General features: G+C 38.4%; 1 protein-coding gene across 4 annotated transcripts in view; it reads left to right on the forward strand.

The window, feature by feature from the left end:
- The window catches only part of MSH3 (mutS homolog 3), a 113,134-nt gene that overhangs the window by 71,070 nt on the left and 24,578 nt on the right, over positions 1 to 17,486 (forward strand). For 3 of the 4 annotated variants that reach the window (XM_056323950.1, XM_056323949.1, XM_056323948.1), the window contains 6 exons: positions 2,617 to 2,785; positions 6,756 to 6,820; positions 8,143 to 8,259; positions 10,108 to 10,215; positions 13,758 to 13,872; positions 17,164 to 17,321. In XM_056323950.1, coding sequence (XP_056179925.1) covers positions 2,617 to 2,785; positions 6,756 to 6,820; positions 8,143 to 8,259; positions 10,108 to 10,215; positions 13,758 to 13,872; positions 17,164 to 17,321 — 732 coding nt within the window. The remainder of the gene's footprint in view (positions 1 to 2,616; positions 2,786 to 6,755; positions 6,821 to 8,142; positions 8,260 to 10,107; positions 10,216 to 13,757; positions 13,873 to 17,163; positions 17,322 to 17,486) is intronic. The other variant, XM_056323951.1, reaches the window with a different exon arrangement.

Consider the following 17,486-nt stretch of genomic DNA (forward strand, 5'->3'; position numbering starts at 1 on the left):
GATCCTAGTTTTAACCACAAGAAGGAGAAGGTAGGAGTCTTAAGATGCAGAATAGTAAAGCAAGAACATCAGTTCTGTAACGGGGGGATGTGCAAAAACCTCTCAGGGGACAGGATTTAGGAGGAATACCTTGTGGCCAGCAAAATCACAGTCTTTCTGAAAAAAAAGCAGTGTAAGATCTTCTAAAAAAAGGTTATCTCATGATGCTAGGCACAGAGGCAGTCCGGCTGGCTTGCACAGCCAACTTGACTTTGCAGGTTTTTGGTCTGCTTTCAGTGTATTTTTTATTTACGCCACATGGAGAGGATATTCTGGACACGTGAGTATCACCCAGCTTTATATTCTGATCATCCTGAACTTTTCTGCTATAAGCAAGTTTCATCTAACTTTGAACATTTCCTCCTATGTAATATTGTAAGATAAAATATATACCTAGAGATTCTTTGATGAAAGATGTGGCGTGCAGTTTAATGTGTAGTTTTATTGGGGCAGCATAGTATTGGTCTTTTATTTTCAAAGCAGACTAAAAATAAACATCCAATTTATTTACAAAATCATCTTTTTCTTTCTCCATCTGAGATTTAAAATTAAGGAAATTTAAGAATTAAGGCATAGAACTTAACTTATTTGCTTCTGAGTTGGAGACAGATGCAAGGTGTATAAATTTAGAAGCCGAGAAGGGCAGCAGTATTTGCTGTGCCCGGTGGACAGCTGGGTTTATAAGATTTCTACTGATGCATTGTATCCAATTATAGTTGTCACAGATTATGACAACACAGACTGTATCTTAATTATACCAGATTTACTGTAGGTAGGTTTAAAATATGTTTTTTTCCTGTCACTATGGATGATGGCTAGAATACTATACAAAATGAAGATACAATAGAATAAGTAGAAGATACCATCATTGGTCTGCAGAATGCATATATTTTGTTTGCATTTATTCAAGATTACTAAAATAACTTACCTTTTGGCCTTCATTATATCTCAGACTTGTGTGGCAGAATTATTTACACTCAAACCCCTTTCTTTCATTGAAATCATGATGATTACTTACATAGATACATGTACATACACACTTGCACCCACAGATGTATATGCTGCATCATGTGTTAATTTTATCATGTGGTGTGGGTAAATTCCTGTAGTCATTTTCAAAAGTATTCTGCTGCTCCAGGGCTTTTTAGGGCTAGTTCAAGATTCTGGGGTTTGAGGTGTTTTTTTCTTTAACTGTCAACGATTAATTTTTTGGTAGGCATTACATAGCAGTGACAGGCTTCACAGTCAGCTGCTGGCTACTAGTAATCTTTATTTCCTTGCATTCCCATGGAAACAGGTCTAATTAGCACAAAAGTGTTTCTAAAAATTAGTATTGTATTTTAAAATGGCATCTTTACTGTCACTTACATAATAACTATGTCCATGTAATGCAAAATCAAAGCACAGCTTTGTGTTACCTGTCTGGTCACTGACTCCAGTTGAGGCTTCATTCTCAGGCAAAGGAGTATTGGAGTAGGTAGAATATTAGACTTTTTATTACTTTCATGTTTTATTACTTGCAGTTTGCTAATTACTTGCTCTCCAAATATTAGATTTCAGGCTTATTACATAATTAACTGGTACAGTTTTGTATTTGCTTTAAAATACAAATGTATATTCCAATTAACTTAGGGCTGATTGCACTACTTGTTATTGCTTGCCTGATACTTATTAGGATGAGTTAAATTTTTGTTATTTTTGATGACGTCCATATTTTTAATAGCTTGTTCGGCATCCCAATTTTAAACATTTGAATGGCATTGTCTTTTCTGAGCTGAGATAGTGCAGCCCAAACAATTCTGTCATTTTCTGACGTTGAGACTAGAAAAGAACATTGTTTTGCATGTGTTAGAAAATGCTGTGGTTAATCTTTTCTTGAGGAAAGAAGAAAGCTACTCTGAGAAACTTATGATGACATTCTGCTTTGATGAGGGCCTTCTGGGAGGGACTTTTTGTTGCAATCCTCATGAAAATCTGCCCAAATGTGGCCAAGTTGATCAAAAATCTGTGTTCGTGTTACGCAGAAGTTATCTAAAGCTTCACATGTAGTCATGATAAAGATGTTGTTGGCACTTGGGATGCTCGAGGTTGGGACAGCAATTGCATTCCAGAGTTACGGATTGAGACAGAAGGGAATGACATTCCTTGTGCTTCCTTTTCTTCCTTTGGTCGATTGAGGGAGAACAAAGAGAAAGCTGCAGGATGCACATTCAGAGATGACGAAAAAAATCCCACTCAGCAGGGTTTAGTGTAGAAGTATGAGCATAATGTGATGGAGTCGAAAGAACAGGAATTGATTAGTTTTGAATACATTGGCGGGCGGGAGGTATCTTGGTGTAGCCTCTTAGATTCGGTATACAAGGTGCCTTTCTATTTAGGTATATGTGTGTATGGCGCCTTGCGGTACGTGTGCTGTACCATGACCAAGTAACAGAAAAGCTGTATTTAGAGGGGAATAAAGGCATTATTAAAACAAACCAGGATAATATATAAAAATGTGGATGCAGCCAGTAGAATTGGGGAACTTATTTTTGGTTTTACTGTTATTTTGTTTTATCTTATGCTTCTTACGGATAGGATTGGAGATAAAACCCAGCTGTTCAAGGACCTTACAGACTTCCCTGTCATCAGAAAGAGAAAGGAGGAGATCCTGGATGTGCTTTCTAAAATCCAATCACATCTGCTGGACATTCGTAAACTGATTAAAAATCCTTCTGCAGAGTATGTTACCGTTTCTGGTCAAGAGGTAATAATGGTGTCTATTATATATGACTGTACCCTTGCTTGTCTAGAAAACAGCTTAAAGGTTAGGTTTAACTAGAACTCTCTTCATTTAGTATGAGACTTGATGAGGTCATTTGACTATAACCTTTTGTACAACTTTAAAGAACCGTTCTGTGACAGTGTCACTTTTTAATTTAAGCTAATTACTTTAGTGATTTAAATAATAAAAACACATTAGTGCAGCTGAATTTGGTTCGGTAATACTTTGCTTTTCTGTATATGTAAAAACAATTGCATACTTCCAAGGTTAATTATGTGGCTATTAAGTGCTGAAACATTCTCGGATAACCAGGAAGCATAACATTAGGTTAATTTGAGGAATGGTAGAATGATTTGTAAGTACTGATTAAGACTGTAATTTGAGAGATGGGAGAGAAGAAGAACAGTATTAAAGAACAACAAATGTTATTTTATTTCAATTCTTAGAAATTATGCTGGTGGACAGGAGCTTTTGTTTGCTAGATGATGTGCAAGTGTGGGTAGGCCATGCTCCTACTACAGCAGGCTGAGTTCAGTGAAAAAAAAAAAACAAACAAAAGAGGGAGAGAGTGAGAGATGACAGATACTGCCAGATTTGGGGCAGGGGAGTGACTGAAAGGAGCAGTGAGGGAGCACTGTTCAGCATTGTCCTGTGGGAAATGAGAGCAGGAAGGCTGGGGAAAACTCCACAGAACACTGGAAAAAGAAGTGAGTTAGAAAACTGAACGAGGGTTGGGAGTAGAAGAGATGAATCAGTGAGGACCGTGAGGGAAGGGGCTGGAAGCAGCCCCCGTCACACTGAGGACCTAGGGAGCTGAGAACACAGCAGGGAGCAGGCAGGCAATGCTGAGAGAGGGTGTGAGAAGGGATGAGTAAGACACAGCAGCATTTGATAAAGACCTGGGGTGGATATTGAGTTTTGAACCCCTCACCACAAGGAAGACATTGAGGTGCTGGAGTGTGTCCAGAGAAAGGCGATGAAGCTGGGGAAGGGTGTGGAGCACAAGGCTTGTGAGGAGCAGCTGAGGGAACCGGGGCGTTCAGTCTGGAGAAGAGGAGGCTGAGGGGGGACCGTATTGCTCTCTACAGCTGCCTGAAAGTAGGCTGTAGCAAGGGGGGTGTTGGTCTCTTGTCCCAAGTAACAAGTGACAGGACAAGAGGAAACAGCCTCCAGTTGTGTCAGGGGAGGTTTAGATTGGATGTTAGGAAAAATTTCTTCAGGGAAGGGTGGTCAAGCATTGGACCAGGCTGCCCAGGGAGGTGGTGGAATCGCCATCCCTGCAGGTGTAGGTGTGGTGCTTAGGGACATGGATTCGTGGTGGACTTGGCAGTTCTGTGTTAAGAATTGGACCTGATGATCTTAAAGGTCTTTTCCAATGTAAATGATTTTATGATTCTATGATTTCCTTTGATGGTAAAGCTGAGAAGAGGAAACACATGGCTGAAGTGTTGGGTAGGCTGTCAGCATGGATGTTGAAGTCCAAGAGGAAACATTAAAGAGTGTGTCTGAGTATTGTATGAGGAAGGGAAGAGCCAGGATTTGAAAGGTTTCTGTCAGAGAGGCTGCATTAAGAGGTGGGTGATGACACGTGTGACGGATTGATTGAAGAGAGGAGGACATCTGAGGGAGTAGTCAGGTGCGAACTGGACAGGAGAGCTTCAGAAACCATCAGACCCCATGTACATGTTTGAGAGGAGGTCTTTATAGCAGGGGACAGCTCAGGAACTGTTGCAGACAAAGAGATCTATCTTGGTATATTCATAAAAGGAGCTGCAGAGGTTGGGGATAGCTGCTCTTTAATTACATCTGGTGTAGGTGTTTCAGAGACTTCAAAAGAGGCAGTAGAGGAAGCGTTAGAGAAGATGGTCAGTGAGGAAAGGAAGGACTCTAAAGGAACGGAGGTAACGGAAAGGAAATTTTTTGGGAGGAGCAGAGCATAGGCATAGCAAGAGTCTCTTGGAGTTCAGCTCTTTTTTTTCCTCATATCTGTGTGATTATATTCTTCATGTGTTCTTGTATTGCTCCAATAGAGGTATTCAAATGCTGCTTCACAACAGCAGCGCTTATTGTTTGCTAGTTCTGGAAGAGAGAGAAGCCAGGAAACTTTTCAGGGAACAGTCTGCTTTGGAGAAAAAAATATTAAAAAGCCAAACTATTTGCTCCTTCATGTATGCCCCCAAACCCATGATTATGAATACATGCTTAGATCTTCAGAGTCAGCACACAGTTTAACTTATATGTAAGTTTGTTAGAGTTCTGATGAAGATCCAGTTGACAGATAACTTTTCCAAAGTTATCTTATCTTTTATCTGTATCTATCTTATCTTTTGTTTCCAGACCTCTAGTGTAATTTCTGGCGTGCACTGAACAGGACAGAAAGCTCTGTGAATAGTGATAGCACTGCTATTCATTTCAGGCAGGATTTAGAGAGAAATTGCTACATTTGGCAAATATTTGCTTCTTGCATTGCTTAAGCAGCACTTTGCCCAGTTTATTTGATACTGCAGTTACTTATCTAACAGGGCTAAGAATTGAAGGATGAAAAAACAAATGCTTTTGTTGTTTTGAAGATTGCAACCCGTCTGCTTGTTTCTCAGTAGTCACAAACCCAAATTAGGCAATTGAACTAACTGTGTTAATTTAGACTCTTGAGTTCAGTTAGGTGTCCAGCATAGACACAAATGTGGTACTATTTTGTTTTCCTTTTGTAAACACAGCATGTTTAATTGTTTTGAGATCAACTTCAGGAAAAACTGTGATACCAGCACATCAGCAACACTGCTAGTGTTGCTGCTAGTGGCAGAAGTTGGCTCATTTTCAAACCTTTGCAGATCTCTGTTTCTATCCATTTTCAGGCACTTTATCTGGTGTGTATTATGCAATTTCATGTTTTATACATGTTTCTACCAAGTATTTTAGAAGTGGCTTAGGTGAATTAAGAATTAGTGCACTATGTCCTTGCTGGAGTTTTGTACTCATGTTAGGATTATTATTCTTGATTGACTCACTTGAGGGCTGTTCTGGTGAGGTATGGAAGTTTTAACCTAAATGATACTAAGCGTAATGGAAAAGTTTTGTCAGGTGGTAGTGTCATGGCTTTCTGTAAAGGGGATCAGATTCTGCGTTACTCTAATCTCTGCTAGAAATTAATTTTCGGGCTGAATTCTTTTATTTGAGAATGCCTCAATTCTTTGCTGTCCAGGGCCTCAATATATAGGTATAATTTATATTAAAAACATTAATTATATATATATTTATTTAATAATTATAGATAAATAATTATATATTACCTGTTACAAAGGTAATTGATGTGAGTCATGTGATACACTACAGCAAATGCATGGTGTAAATTCCACTGCACTGAGCCTCTTGCCGTCACTGCTGGTTTCCCCTGTTCCTTCCCTTTCTGACCCTGAGTTGATCCGAACTTGAAGCACGGTACTGCAGGTACAGCGCTAGCATTTGAGATTTTGAGCTCTTGTCTGTGAGGTGTCGCAGGTGGTGACTGTGTCACGGATCCCTGGGCAGGAAGGCACATCTCACTGATCAGCAGTAGCCTCAGTACAGATGGTGTGCAGTGTAGAGTCCGTGTGAATGTTGAATTCTCTACAAGGGACAGTCAGGACCAGGTAAGCAAGGTTTCCTAGCTTTAGTCTGGTTTTGGCTTGGTAAGAAGGAGGTGAGGAGGGAACATGTTAGCGAATGAATAGAAAGGCCGAGATGTGGCAGCAACATTTCAGGGCACAAAAATAGCTCAGAATGGGAGTTGCTTTTTTGGCAGAAAATGTGTATGTCATAGCTCTCACTTCTGGGCGAAAAAGAGCATTAGGTCTGCTCAGGCTGAATATGTTTTTGCTGTGATGCATGCAGGTTTCTTGATATATGACAGTTGTGGCTCTGTAGTCTTCCTAACTTCCCATGATGTATAATACTACATTTCTGTTTATTTTAGTTTTTGATAGAATTCAAGAATACCCATAAATCATCTGTGCCATCTGACTGGGTTATGGTTAGCAGGTACGTGAAATGTCTTTGAAGTTTGTTCTATTTTAATATATGAGGAAAAAAAAGCAGTATTTTGGTATTACAATTAATTATGTGCACATTCTCATTGCTCCATGTGTTTCTGTTTTGTTTTTTAAACTGAAAACCAACCAAGCAAAATTGTTGTGTCAATTTATTGCCATAGTAAGTTTTGCTTAAAAGCAAACCAAACTGAAAAATAAATGGAGTTCTTAAAATGTTTGGGTTTACATTGTAGATTCTTAGTGCACTATATTAGTTGCTTAATCTTTCAAATTACATGTACTGGTGTCAAAACTATGATCTTGATTGAATTGTGCCTGTTTGTACACGTGGATCTTTTCTTACTTTGTTCAGAACAGTGAAAAGTAGCTGTTTGTGCATCTCAGTAAACTCAGTGTATTTAAAATGTCATTTTACTTATTCATACAGACAAGCTTTGCTTTCTTTGGTTCTCACAGTTATGTAAGCATGATTTTTAGATAGTTCTGTATACTTTTTCCAGTATGTGAAACAGAGATGGAGTGAATTATGTAGTTGGCTTTTTTTTCTTTTCAGTCATTTGTTTTATTATTTAAACGGCGTGAATACCTTAATGTTAGCTCAATGTTAGGATGTGTAGAGTCAATGTAAATCCTGAATTCTCTGCAAGGCCCAGTGTATAATGTGTGAGCATAGACATCTCACGCCAGAAACAGGCATAATCGGGGTCAACTCTGAAGTGATGTTGTATTCACTTGTGCAAGAATTCAGTATTAAAAGTGCACAGATTAGACTGAACTAAGATGCTGAAGAACAAATTACGGCTAATCTGGATTTTGTAAAAGAATGCCAGGGAATGCCAAAGTGAGCCCTTAATGAAACTGCATAAATAAATAGCAAGTGCCCCAAATGGAAACTAGCAAGACAGACGATATTTACTAAGTTTGTTTCCAGCTTATCATGAAGTTTTCATCTTTTAAAGTGATTTTTTTTTTCCTTGGAGTTCATTGTATATGCAATCAGTCGTAAGAGTCATTCATTTGTACAGTGTATTGCTCAACATAATTTTGTGATATATATAAACTTCAGTATTATATGCTATGTTGTGAAAGACATTTCAAAAGCTTTCTGAATGGTCAGTGGTGCAGTAGCCAATCTGCACAGTAAATATCATTAGAATCAATAGTTTGGTACAAACAGTAAAAGATATTTTTTTTAACATCCATTTCTCAGGCTCACAGAGGGTAGGAAAACTAGTCCAATTTTTCATGTAGGTGGTGTAACTGATTGCTTAGTGACCTTGATTTCCTATTTGGCTTTTTTCTCTCTTCCAGCACAAAAGCTGTCAGCCGTTTCCACTCTCCTTTTATTATAGAAAATTACAGACATCTGAATCAGCTCCGGGAGCAGTTAGTCCTTGACTGCAGTTCTGAATGGCTAAATTTTTTAGAGTGAGTTCACAAAATAGTCAATTTTTATCATTGTATTTTATTTTATTTTACTTTTGCTGTAAGAACAGAAAAAAACCCCCGTGTTTATCTAAAAATAGAAAGTTGATCATGCAATTACGTTGCCCACAAAACTATAATTAATTATTGTTCTTCAGTTTAAGGCATCTGAAGGCAAAGCCTATGCAGACTGAGTCCTGAGACCAGCAGTGTTGTCTTTAGATTTTCAAATTCTGATGAAAATACACTATTAAATATGTATAGTGGCTCTCAAAATTTCAAAATGGATATCACAGCATTAAGAACCTGAAAGTGTAACTAACAGCAAATGGCTGAAACTGAATCTAGTAGTTTTGTTATTGAACTACAGTGTAAGTGAAATGAAAAAATAATCTGTTATACAAGCTAACCAAATTCATTTTTAATATTAATTGAAATAGAGTATGGTTTTGATGTTATGTGCGCCATTACTAAAAAAAAATAATAACTACATTGCAGTGTTACTTGGAGTTTCTGAATTAGGAATGTTCAGGGTGTTTGGGCCATTACTTGATCGAGTGTGGTTCTGTATGGTAGCCCTGTGACTGACTGAGTCTGTTTGCTAGAAAGTAATCGGAGTGTTGTTGCCCCTTGCAAGTGGCGCGGAAGATCTGTTTGTCTCAGATCAGTCTGAGTGCATTAGTTTAGCTATTTAGCCAAAGTTTCTTTAAAATGGGTGTTTAAAAAATATTTCTCAAACTTGTGAATGCCTTTAATTTTTCAGGTGTTTGGCTAGCAATTTTTTTTTGTCCCTCATGTCATGCAATGATATTTGGCTCACTTTCAGCTGTGCTTTTTTCGCCACTGCAAAAACTTAACAAGTACCTTCTGAAGTTGTCTCACTGAATCTAACTGATGCCAAGGTTTGCCTCCTAGCAGGAACCCAGCAATTCCGTAAATTTGGTAGAAACTAGAAAAACATTCTAATTCACTCTTCTCCAGATGCATTGCCTTTGAAATACTGTAAAAATGGTTCTGATGCATAATTTATTGTCACTCTGTTAGCCATGTAAGTTTGAGTAGACCTATTTTAACCTTTCTTCGCTTAGATCAGCTGCTTTTCATGCTCACTTTGGTCTTCTCCAGTAGTCTTGTATGATAGCAGCGTACAACAAGGAAAGACCTGTGTGTAGGAAAGTGTTCTTCTTTCCCACCCATCCATCTACGTACTGATTTATTTACTGAATTTTGCTTCCTTACTGGTTTTATACTCCACATGTATCTTTGAGACTGGGGGGGGAGGGGGGCGGCGAGTAATTCTAAGAGAGAATGAATTCTACTGAAAACTCTGTTCTCCTGGTAATATTGTTATTGTACTAAGGGAAGTAATACCATAAGCAGAATTAATGAATTTTCTGTTGTAAATACCAAACTTTATTGAAATTGTAGACAACTGCTGTGTTCAGGCACTTCTAGTTTATTTTTTTTGACTCTTAACTTACGGCTGAAGTGAATTGGTAGTTGGGATTCAGTTGCCACTGTGATAAATAGTGGCATTTTTGTAGACCTCATTTAGGCAACAGGAATCAACTGCAGACCCTTTATATGCTAGCTAATAAATTTCATTTTGCCTCCTTTTTCGTGCTTAAAAATAATTCACTATTACAACTGGAGCATGAAGTCCATCTTGATTAAGATTGTGTCCTCATATTATAACTTAGTACACTGCTGGGAGATTTGAATTCAGAGTAATTTAAAGACCATAGGAGCCCTATGAGAAGCATACATGGGATACATTTTGACAGTACATTTGTATCTGTATGAATTAATTTTTCCCTTTTCGTTCTGTTATTTTTCCCTGATTTGATATAGCCATTTTAGTGAACATTATCACCCTGTGTCTAAAGCAGTTGGTCACCTAGCAACTGTCGACTGTCTGTTCTCATTGGCCCAGGTGGCTAAACAAGGAGACTACTGCAGGTAATCAATTTTTAATTTTTATTTAGGGTTTTATAGGAATTATAAGAGAGCATTTAAAATAAATTTGGGTTTAATATGTGTACTGCAATAAAATGTATTATTAAAATTGTTTACAGTAGTTTCAACTTAATCTGATTTCACAAAGAACGCTTCTGGGCTTAATGCAAATCTGTAAACATTGCAGTTCAAATTTGACATCTCATGTTTGTCTTTTGTTTGGCCTGAGTCTAGTAGGTGATAACTCACATATCTATAAATATATTGCATGGAAATTTTTGTGTCCTTGCCCTCCTCCCCCCACTCTGTTTTCCCCCTCAGCAAAGTCTGAATTTATAATGGCTTTCTGATTCCCAAGATTCTAATGTATATGGGGGTATGTTTCAAAGACGTATTTCAAGCAGATAAAAGGTAACTACTAGTGCCACCTTCCAGCGCCGTGATGATGCCTCACCTAGGATCCTGTGTTAGATCTGATGAGCTGTGCTCCTTCCTCTGCCCAAGACCCACACATGCACACCGGGCACCACAGCCTGGGACTCTGGGGGTGCCATGGCTGTCCCCCAGGCTCTCTGTGGTGGGGACACCTGAACCCCCAAGTCCTGCTTCACCAGAGGTTGGTCGAGAGCTGGCTCCTGAGCCTGTACACTTTGCAACTTCGGTCTTCCTCCCCTTCATGAGCCCACATCTCTTGCAGCCACACAGAGACAGTCAGTCTCACTGGGGTGCCTTCTTCCATACCATGAGGTCTCTGTCCCCAGGAGCATGGGACGCTCACGGAGCCACTGCTTCAGCTTGCTGAGTGCTGTCCTAGAGACCAGCACTTACTGATTACTGTAGACACCCGTGCAAGGGCTGCTGGTTTCCAGTCCTCAGCCATTCCCTCTGCCAGACAGTCCACACTCACTCCTGAAAAGTACACGTGTAACTTTGTAAGTGTTGTCATTGTGGGGCTGAGCGCTCAGCCAATTGTGTAGGAATAACCATATGAATTAGTAATATTTGAGACCTGCAGAAACAGAGCAAATAGTGTATTAAATGTATGTGGATGGAGGGAAGTCAACATAGCATTAAAGATAATATCGGTCATTTCTGGACTGTTGGGATCTTGTGTGCCTCTATCGATATCTCTTTGAAAGTAATTGCTTGCTTAGTTCAGTATACTTAGATGAGAAAACAAACCGAAATCTGATTAATTCACTGTGCAGAGCCTAAATAATTCACTGAATTTAAGAGTGGCTTAAAGCTCATAAACTGTCAGGAAGGAGTCTTCTTAGTGAAACTTCAGCTGCAGGGAAGGTGTCAGTAATTAATTTTGGAGGACTACCGAGGGAAATACGGGACTTTTGTATTAACTAATTTAAGTATTTCAGAGAAATGCTTTTTGATTAAGTGAGGGTTGTTTCATATCACCCTACCTGAGGCATGTAAATGAGTTATGAAGTCAGGAGGCCAGGTGCTCCACATTGTTGTTGGAGAGAAGGTAAGAACCTCATGCAGTTTTGAGGTGTCTTAGGACCCCTGTGTTGGGCGACTCATCCTTTACATCCTTTACACAGATTATGTACAACATCAGGGCTCTCAGGCAGCAGTTAGATAGCTAAAGATGATAGTGTAGGTATTCCACTCTGCAGGTTATGAATTTTTTTAACTAAGGAATGTGGTTGGAAAGGTAGTACGCCACTAAAGGATGTTATGCATTCCAGAGCAATTTACTTTTTTTTCTTTCTTCTTCTTCTCTCTTTTTTCTTTTTTTCCCTTCTCTTACTGCATGACAGGTGGCTATCTGATTGTGGGAACACAGGGCAGGGAAGACTTTTTTAATGACTGTGGTTGAGGCCCAACTTCTGCAGGCCCCATTGTATGAAACCAGAACAGGCAGTCAGCAAGGCTTATGGCTTCCTGAAACCCTGTTCTTTCTCACAGTTATGTAGAAGGAGGCTTGAGCAATTAAAGGGAATTATTTCCAAAGACAAGGGCAGAATTTCAAAATGGCAAATGGATCATTTAGCTGTCATCTCCCCCTCTTGAATGCAAAGTGGAGAGGTGCAGGAGGAAGTGCTTCTAGGCATGTGCTCCTCCCTTTTCAGACCACCACACTACAGCTCCAAACAACCTACCCATCCAGAAAATGGAGAGTGAAATTTCCTTTCTTTGTCCCCAACACCTAAGACTGTATTAGTTTCATCTCAGCTATGCAACTGCTGGAAATACCTTTATGCTAAAAACACCACACAATTATCAGCTGGCACCTCTTTCCCCAGTGCTTTGCGTTCCTAATAATGGCATTTATTTTATCTCCATTTTCCTTTCAAATTGCATCATCATTCTACAACCCAAGAAAAATCACTCCCCACATCTTGTTTTCCCTCTAAACTCCATCCAAACTGTTAGTTAATTTCCAGTCAAAAAAATCTGTAGCTTTATTCCAGTATTCTCTTTTTTCTCAGCTGCTGCCACTTTCCTAAGTTACTCCTCTTATTTCACAGTGATTGTACTTCTAGTGTAGGAAAATGTTGCTGAGACATGCAACCACACTTAACTCTTCATTGAATGCTTCAATTCAATGTACAATGAAAAAGTAAACCTAGGTTGCAGAGAAATCAGAGTCATAATTCAGTGGGACATGCTTCTTTTGCATTTTTGTTCTGTAAATAACACACAGCTCTTGGAGAAGGAGATTACCAGACGTGGAGGTATGTAACGTAGAATTTTATACATGTTGTATTTGTACACATGTAGACAAATTTGTAGCTAAAGTGGAAGCATTTGAAGGAAAGCTTTTTTTTTACATGGATTGGAGATTAGAGAAAAAAGTAAGTAATATTGATCTGGTTTGCATATTAGTTTCTAAAAAGGTACTGTCGTTTCAGTGTTTCAGCTTAGATAGCTCGTTCTATAGATGGTTAGTGTTTGATGACTGTTACACCTATTTGGGAATTGCTGTCAGGTTATGAGAGCTGCCAGTGTTTATAGGAGAGCTACAGCTCTATCGTGCTGTAGTCTTTGGTTTGTATTGTTTAATGTGTTATCAGTCATAATATACATAGTGGACAACTTCTGTTGCTCCCCACACTCCAGTTAGGACTTAATGTCATAACAGGCTGGACCAGTTCATCAGCAAGATCATTTTGAGAATATGAAATGTATCTGCAAAAGGTATCACTTTGCAGAAGTTGGTGCAGTGGTGGGAAGAAAGCAGCTTGTCCTCCAGTTTGAGGGGTTTGTTACTGCTTCTTTGTTTTGTAGTTCTTAATAGTTTTTTAGAATACACATAAATGACTGAAAACATTCCCTAAGTAATGGAAAAAATGAAGAAAATACTGTAAAATTTTGTTAGCTAATCTGCTAATATTTTTTATAACTGTGAACTGTGAAACTAAGGAAGTCTTTTAGAAATATTTGATGATAATAATTCATTTTTATAATTTGTATTTTTCCAGAAAAAATCTGCATCATAGATGAGCCTCTTGCAGGCTTTAGTTACAGTAGTTCTAAATAATGTTACAATAAACATTGAAATTAATGTCTCTTCCTTTTTGCAGACCAACTGTGCAAGATAATAGTCGAGAAATAATTATAAAAAATGGGAGGCACCCAGTGATTGATGTACTACTGGGAGAACAGGATCAGTATGTTCCAAATACCACTAACCTTTCAGTAAGTACTGAGATACTGTTTGAGCTTCAAATCATTCAAGGGAAGGTATCTGGGATCTGCTTCTTGGCCAGGAAGTTAGAAAAAAATAATCTAATCATACAACTGTCTGCTTGGTTGTATTTCAGAGAGATATTGCTAGATGTGACCACATCTGTTTTGTCCTTTTTCTGGTATCTTGCAGCTAGACACTCTCCAACCTTGTTCAGTCTTAATGGCATAAAGAAAAGAAACACGATCTCAAAATTAGGAAAATAAAAGCTTCAAATGGTTATTTTTGAAAAAAAAAAGTAATAATTACAGGGGGTTTTAAGGAGTCTACATTTTGTCATAACTTTTATCTCAGATTTGTGGAGCTTCTAATATACTAAATAGTAACAACTTAAGTTTTTGTATAACATGTTTCTGAAATTAATTCCCAGATAGGTCAGATATTTTTTAGGTATTTCTCTACAATGTGTTTTAATTTCTTTCTGAAAGTATTAATTTCATACAGCTTTCCTCAATCTGACCAAGCGGACTTTTGAGCTCTGACTCTTCACTACGTAGTACACGCTCTGTAGACTGCCTATTAGTTGTAAGAAGCCTTTCATATTAACATGTGAGAAAGATCCCCCCTGGCAAGGTGTAGCTTGCAGGCTGTATGTTGCCCATTAAGTCTCCCTCTGGCTGTTTTCTGCAACAGAGAATGATGCTGAGAAGTAGTAAGATTATTTCTTGCTTGGTATTGTTGTCAGTAGGTCAAAGAAGGGGGGGCCTGCTACTTAACATTTTCTGTGCAATGTTTCTTAAATTGTATAACCTAAAATCAACTAAAATTGCTATAAATATGCACTTACAATAGGTAGGAAGCATTGCCATATTTTATTTCACATATCTGTTTGATAAGCATATTTTTTTTCCCCTCTTTTTTGCTGAAAACCTAAAATCTGTCTTTGTCCTTTTGGCATTTTTTGTAAATATTTACCTGTCTTACCTTTTTTGACATACTATATGTCTGTTTGTAATGAATAAAAAAGTTATGCTTGCAGCTTAACTCTGAACATGTAACTGCCTTTTCATACAGTACATACTGAAAAGGTATGAAATAGATGTCAGGTTGAGCATTGCTGTGATAAACACCATTCAAATTTATATGCATTTCTCAGGAAATAGTTTTAAATGCTGCTCTGCACTGAACAAATGATACAGATACTGTACAGTACTTCAGGGAACGTTTTCAAAATTACTTGTCAACTCCAAACAAGTGACAGATGGCATTTACACAAAAATACAGCATTTCATTCAGTAATCACCATGCACTTTCCCCTGTTAGTTCCATTCTTATGTTGACTTCCTAAATACTGAATATTACAAAATAAGGTGATCGTGGTAGAATCGCTTTTCCCTCGGCTGTTGGTTTGAGTCCTCTCCTCTCTGAGAGAGGTGGGTGGGAACCTAGTTTATTACAGTGCCTCTAGTTTTAAACTGATGTTTTTGAATTAGCAGTAAAATGCATCTCCTGTCAAGTTTTCAGCTGAAATGTCAAATATCTAACTTTAGGAAAAGCTTTCTTACAGTGCCCTGAAACAAAGATCGTATTCTTCTGTTCCCCCTCTCCTCCCCAAATATCCATGGATTCTTTTAGTACTTTTAACTTCAGCCATAAATTCCAGTATGTTAGCTTATGGTTGCATGCAATTGTAAGGGCAGATGGGCTTTCTGGTCTGATGTTAGAGCAGATGTTGTTTCTGAAAGCTGGCTTTGCAAACCGCTCACCAGTCTCACAACATGGTTGGAGGGACCCTGGAGGGTTACCAAACACATGCAAGAAATGTGTGGATTTTAACAGATGAACTCATTCTGGTTTTAAGTATCTCTAAATTGTGTTGTGTTGAGCGAAATGGTGTCCCCGACAAAGTTTTAGTAGCAGTATTGAAACTGATACCTTGGGAGACTAGAATGTTATGAGTTTTGTTCCCATATGTCATACGCATTTTATTACATCCATCCTTTATTCCTGATAATGGCGTTTTCTGGTTTTTAACTTCACTGCAGCTTCCTTATGGATAGATTTTCTTTGCAAAAGCTAGACAGTTTTTTACATATAATAAGTACTGATTGCATGTATGTTCTGTGTGATCTGGAGTATGACCTAAGTGACAGTCCTATCTGAATTTTGCTTGCCTCCCTATTAACAGAATGAACTACTGATTTAAAATTGGATCTGTAAAGATTGTGAAGTTTATTCTGTGGACATCGTTGTTGTTGTCACAGTGCCTGATCATTTCCAAGTTTCCTAAGTAGCATGGCTAATGTTCATTTATGCACAGCTTGTCCTTTCTTCCATGTCCCTCCCATGGGGCAATGGAATATGTTGACTTTTGGTTAATTCATTGGTTGTTGGATTTCATAACGTGCATCCAGTAGAAGGGAAAAATCTAGTTGTCTGAAGTCCTTGCGTAATTTAAGGACTAAGAATCTTGGTCTTGATTCATACTGTGAGAAAGCTTTATAGATTCATTGATGAGTTTTAACTTTGTATTAGCAATTGTCTTACGCCTGAGGAAGACAGTTTTATTCTGAAGCCATAGGCACGTATCAGTACTGTAGAGAGTCTTACAGCCGAGATGACCTCTTGCATCTGATTTCATTTTCCATAGGATTTCAGGGTTATGCACACTGATCCATCAGAGACTGGATACAGTCTGCTCACAATATCTGTGTTGCAGTCAGGTATTGCCAAACTCATCGATGTCTTGATTTTGTGTTGTAGCCAGTCTGTCTGAATGTGCTTATGTTGTACTAAGGCAAGCAGTTATGAATGGGTGTAAAATGTAGATCAGCTCTTTGTCTGCCATATCTTCTTCCCATTTGGCAATGAGAACTCTTTAGCTGGAGAGGAATCCAGATCACAACCAAATCAGGACAGCACTGGCTATGCTGAAAGCTGACGATTTTTGACCTTTCTCCAAAGAAAACTACACAGAGAGTTCTTGGAGTGCTCTTATGGCTCCTTGGTGGAAAAAGGGAAGGTTCCCCCTCACTGTCCCTTTTGCTCAGAAGTAATGGAAGTTGATGATGATGCTTTTCTCTCACCAGCCTGGAGAGATCTCAGAAAGGTTTCTCAGTCTCAGATTTCATAATGTCTTAAAAACTGAATGTGATGAACTCCAAGAATTAAAGTAGCTGTTCACCTAGAAACTGAAACTTTAATCCTAAGGACTTGTCCTGTATCCCTCTAAGCACACACACTAGACTTATGAAAGCACCATGTGCAGGACAACATATTTGACCACTATTTTGTGTTTGCAGGGAGATGGTGAAAGGGTCATGATAATAACTGGACCCAACATGGGAGGAAAGAGCTCCTATATAAAGCAAGTTGCATTGATCACAGTCATGGCACAGATTGGCTCTTACGTTCCTGCAGAGGAGTCAACAATTGGTATCGTGGATGGTATTTTTACCAGGTAATCTTTAAAAACTTGCTGTTAAGTTTCTGAAAATGTTATTGTGGCAGGGTGTGTGTGTGTGTGTGTATCAAAGCGTAATTTCATTTTTCAGTTAGGACATTAGAATTTGTATGTGAAACTTCCTTTTTCATGTTAAGTATCTGCATCAGTCATATCAAAACA

The sequence above is a fragment of the Falco biarmicus genome, chromosome Z (assembly GCF_023638135.1).
Source record: "Falco biarmicus isolate bFalBia1 chromosome Z, bFalBia1.pri, whole genome shotgun sequence".
NCBI classification, from domain to species: Eukaryota; Metazoa; Chordata; class Aves; order Falconiformes; family Falconidae; genus Falco; species Falco biarmicus.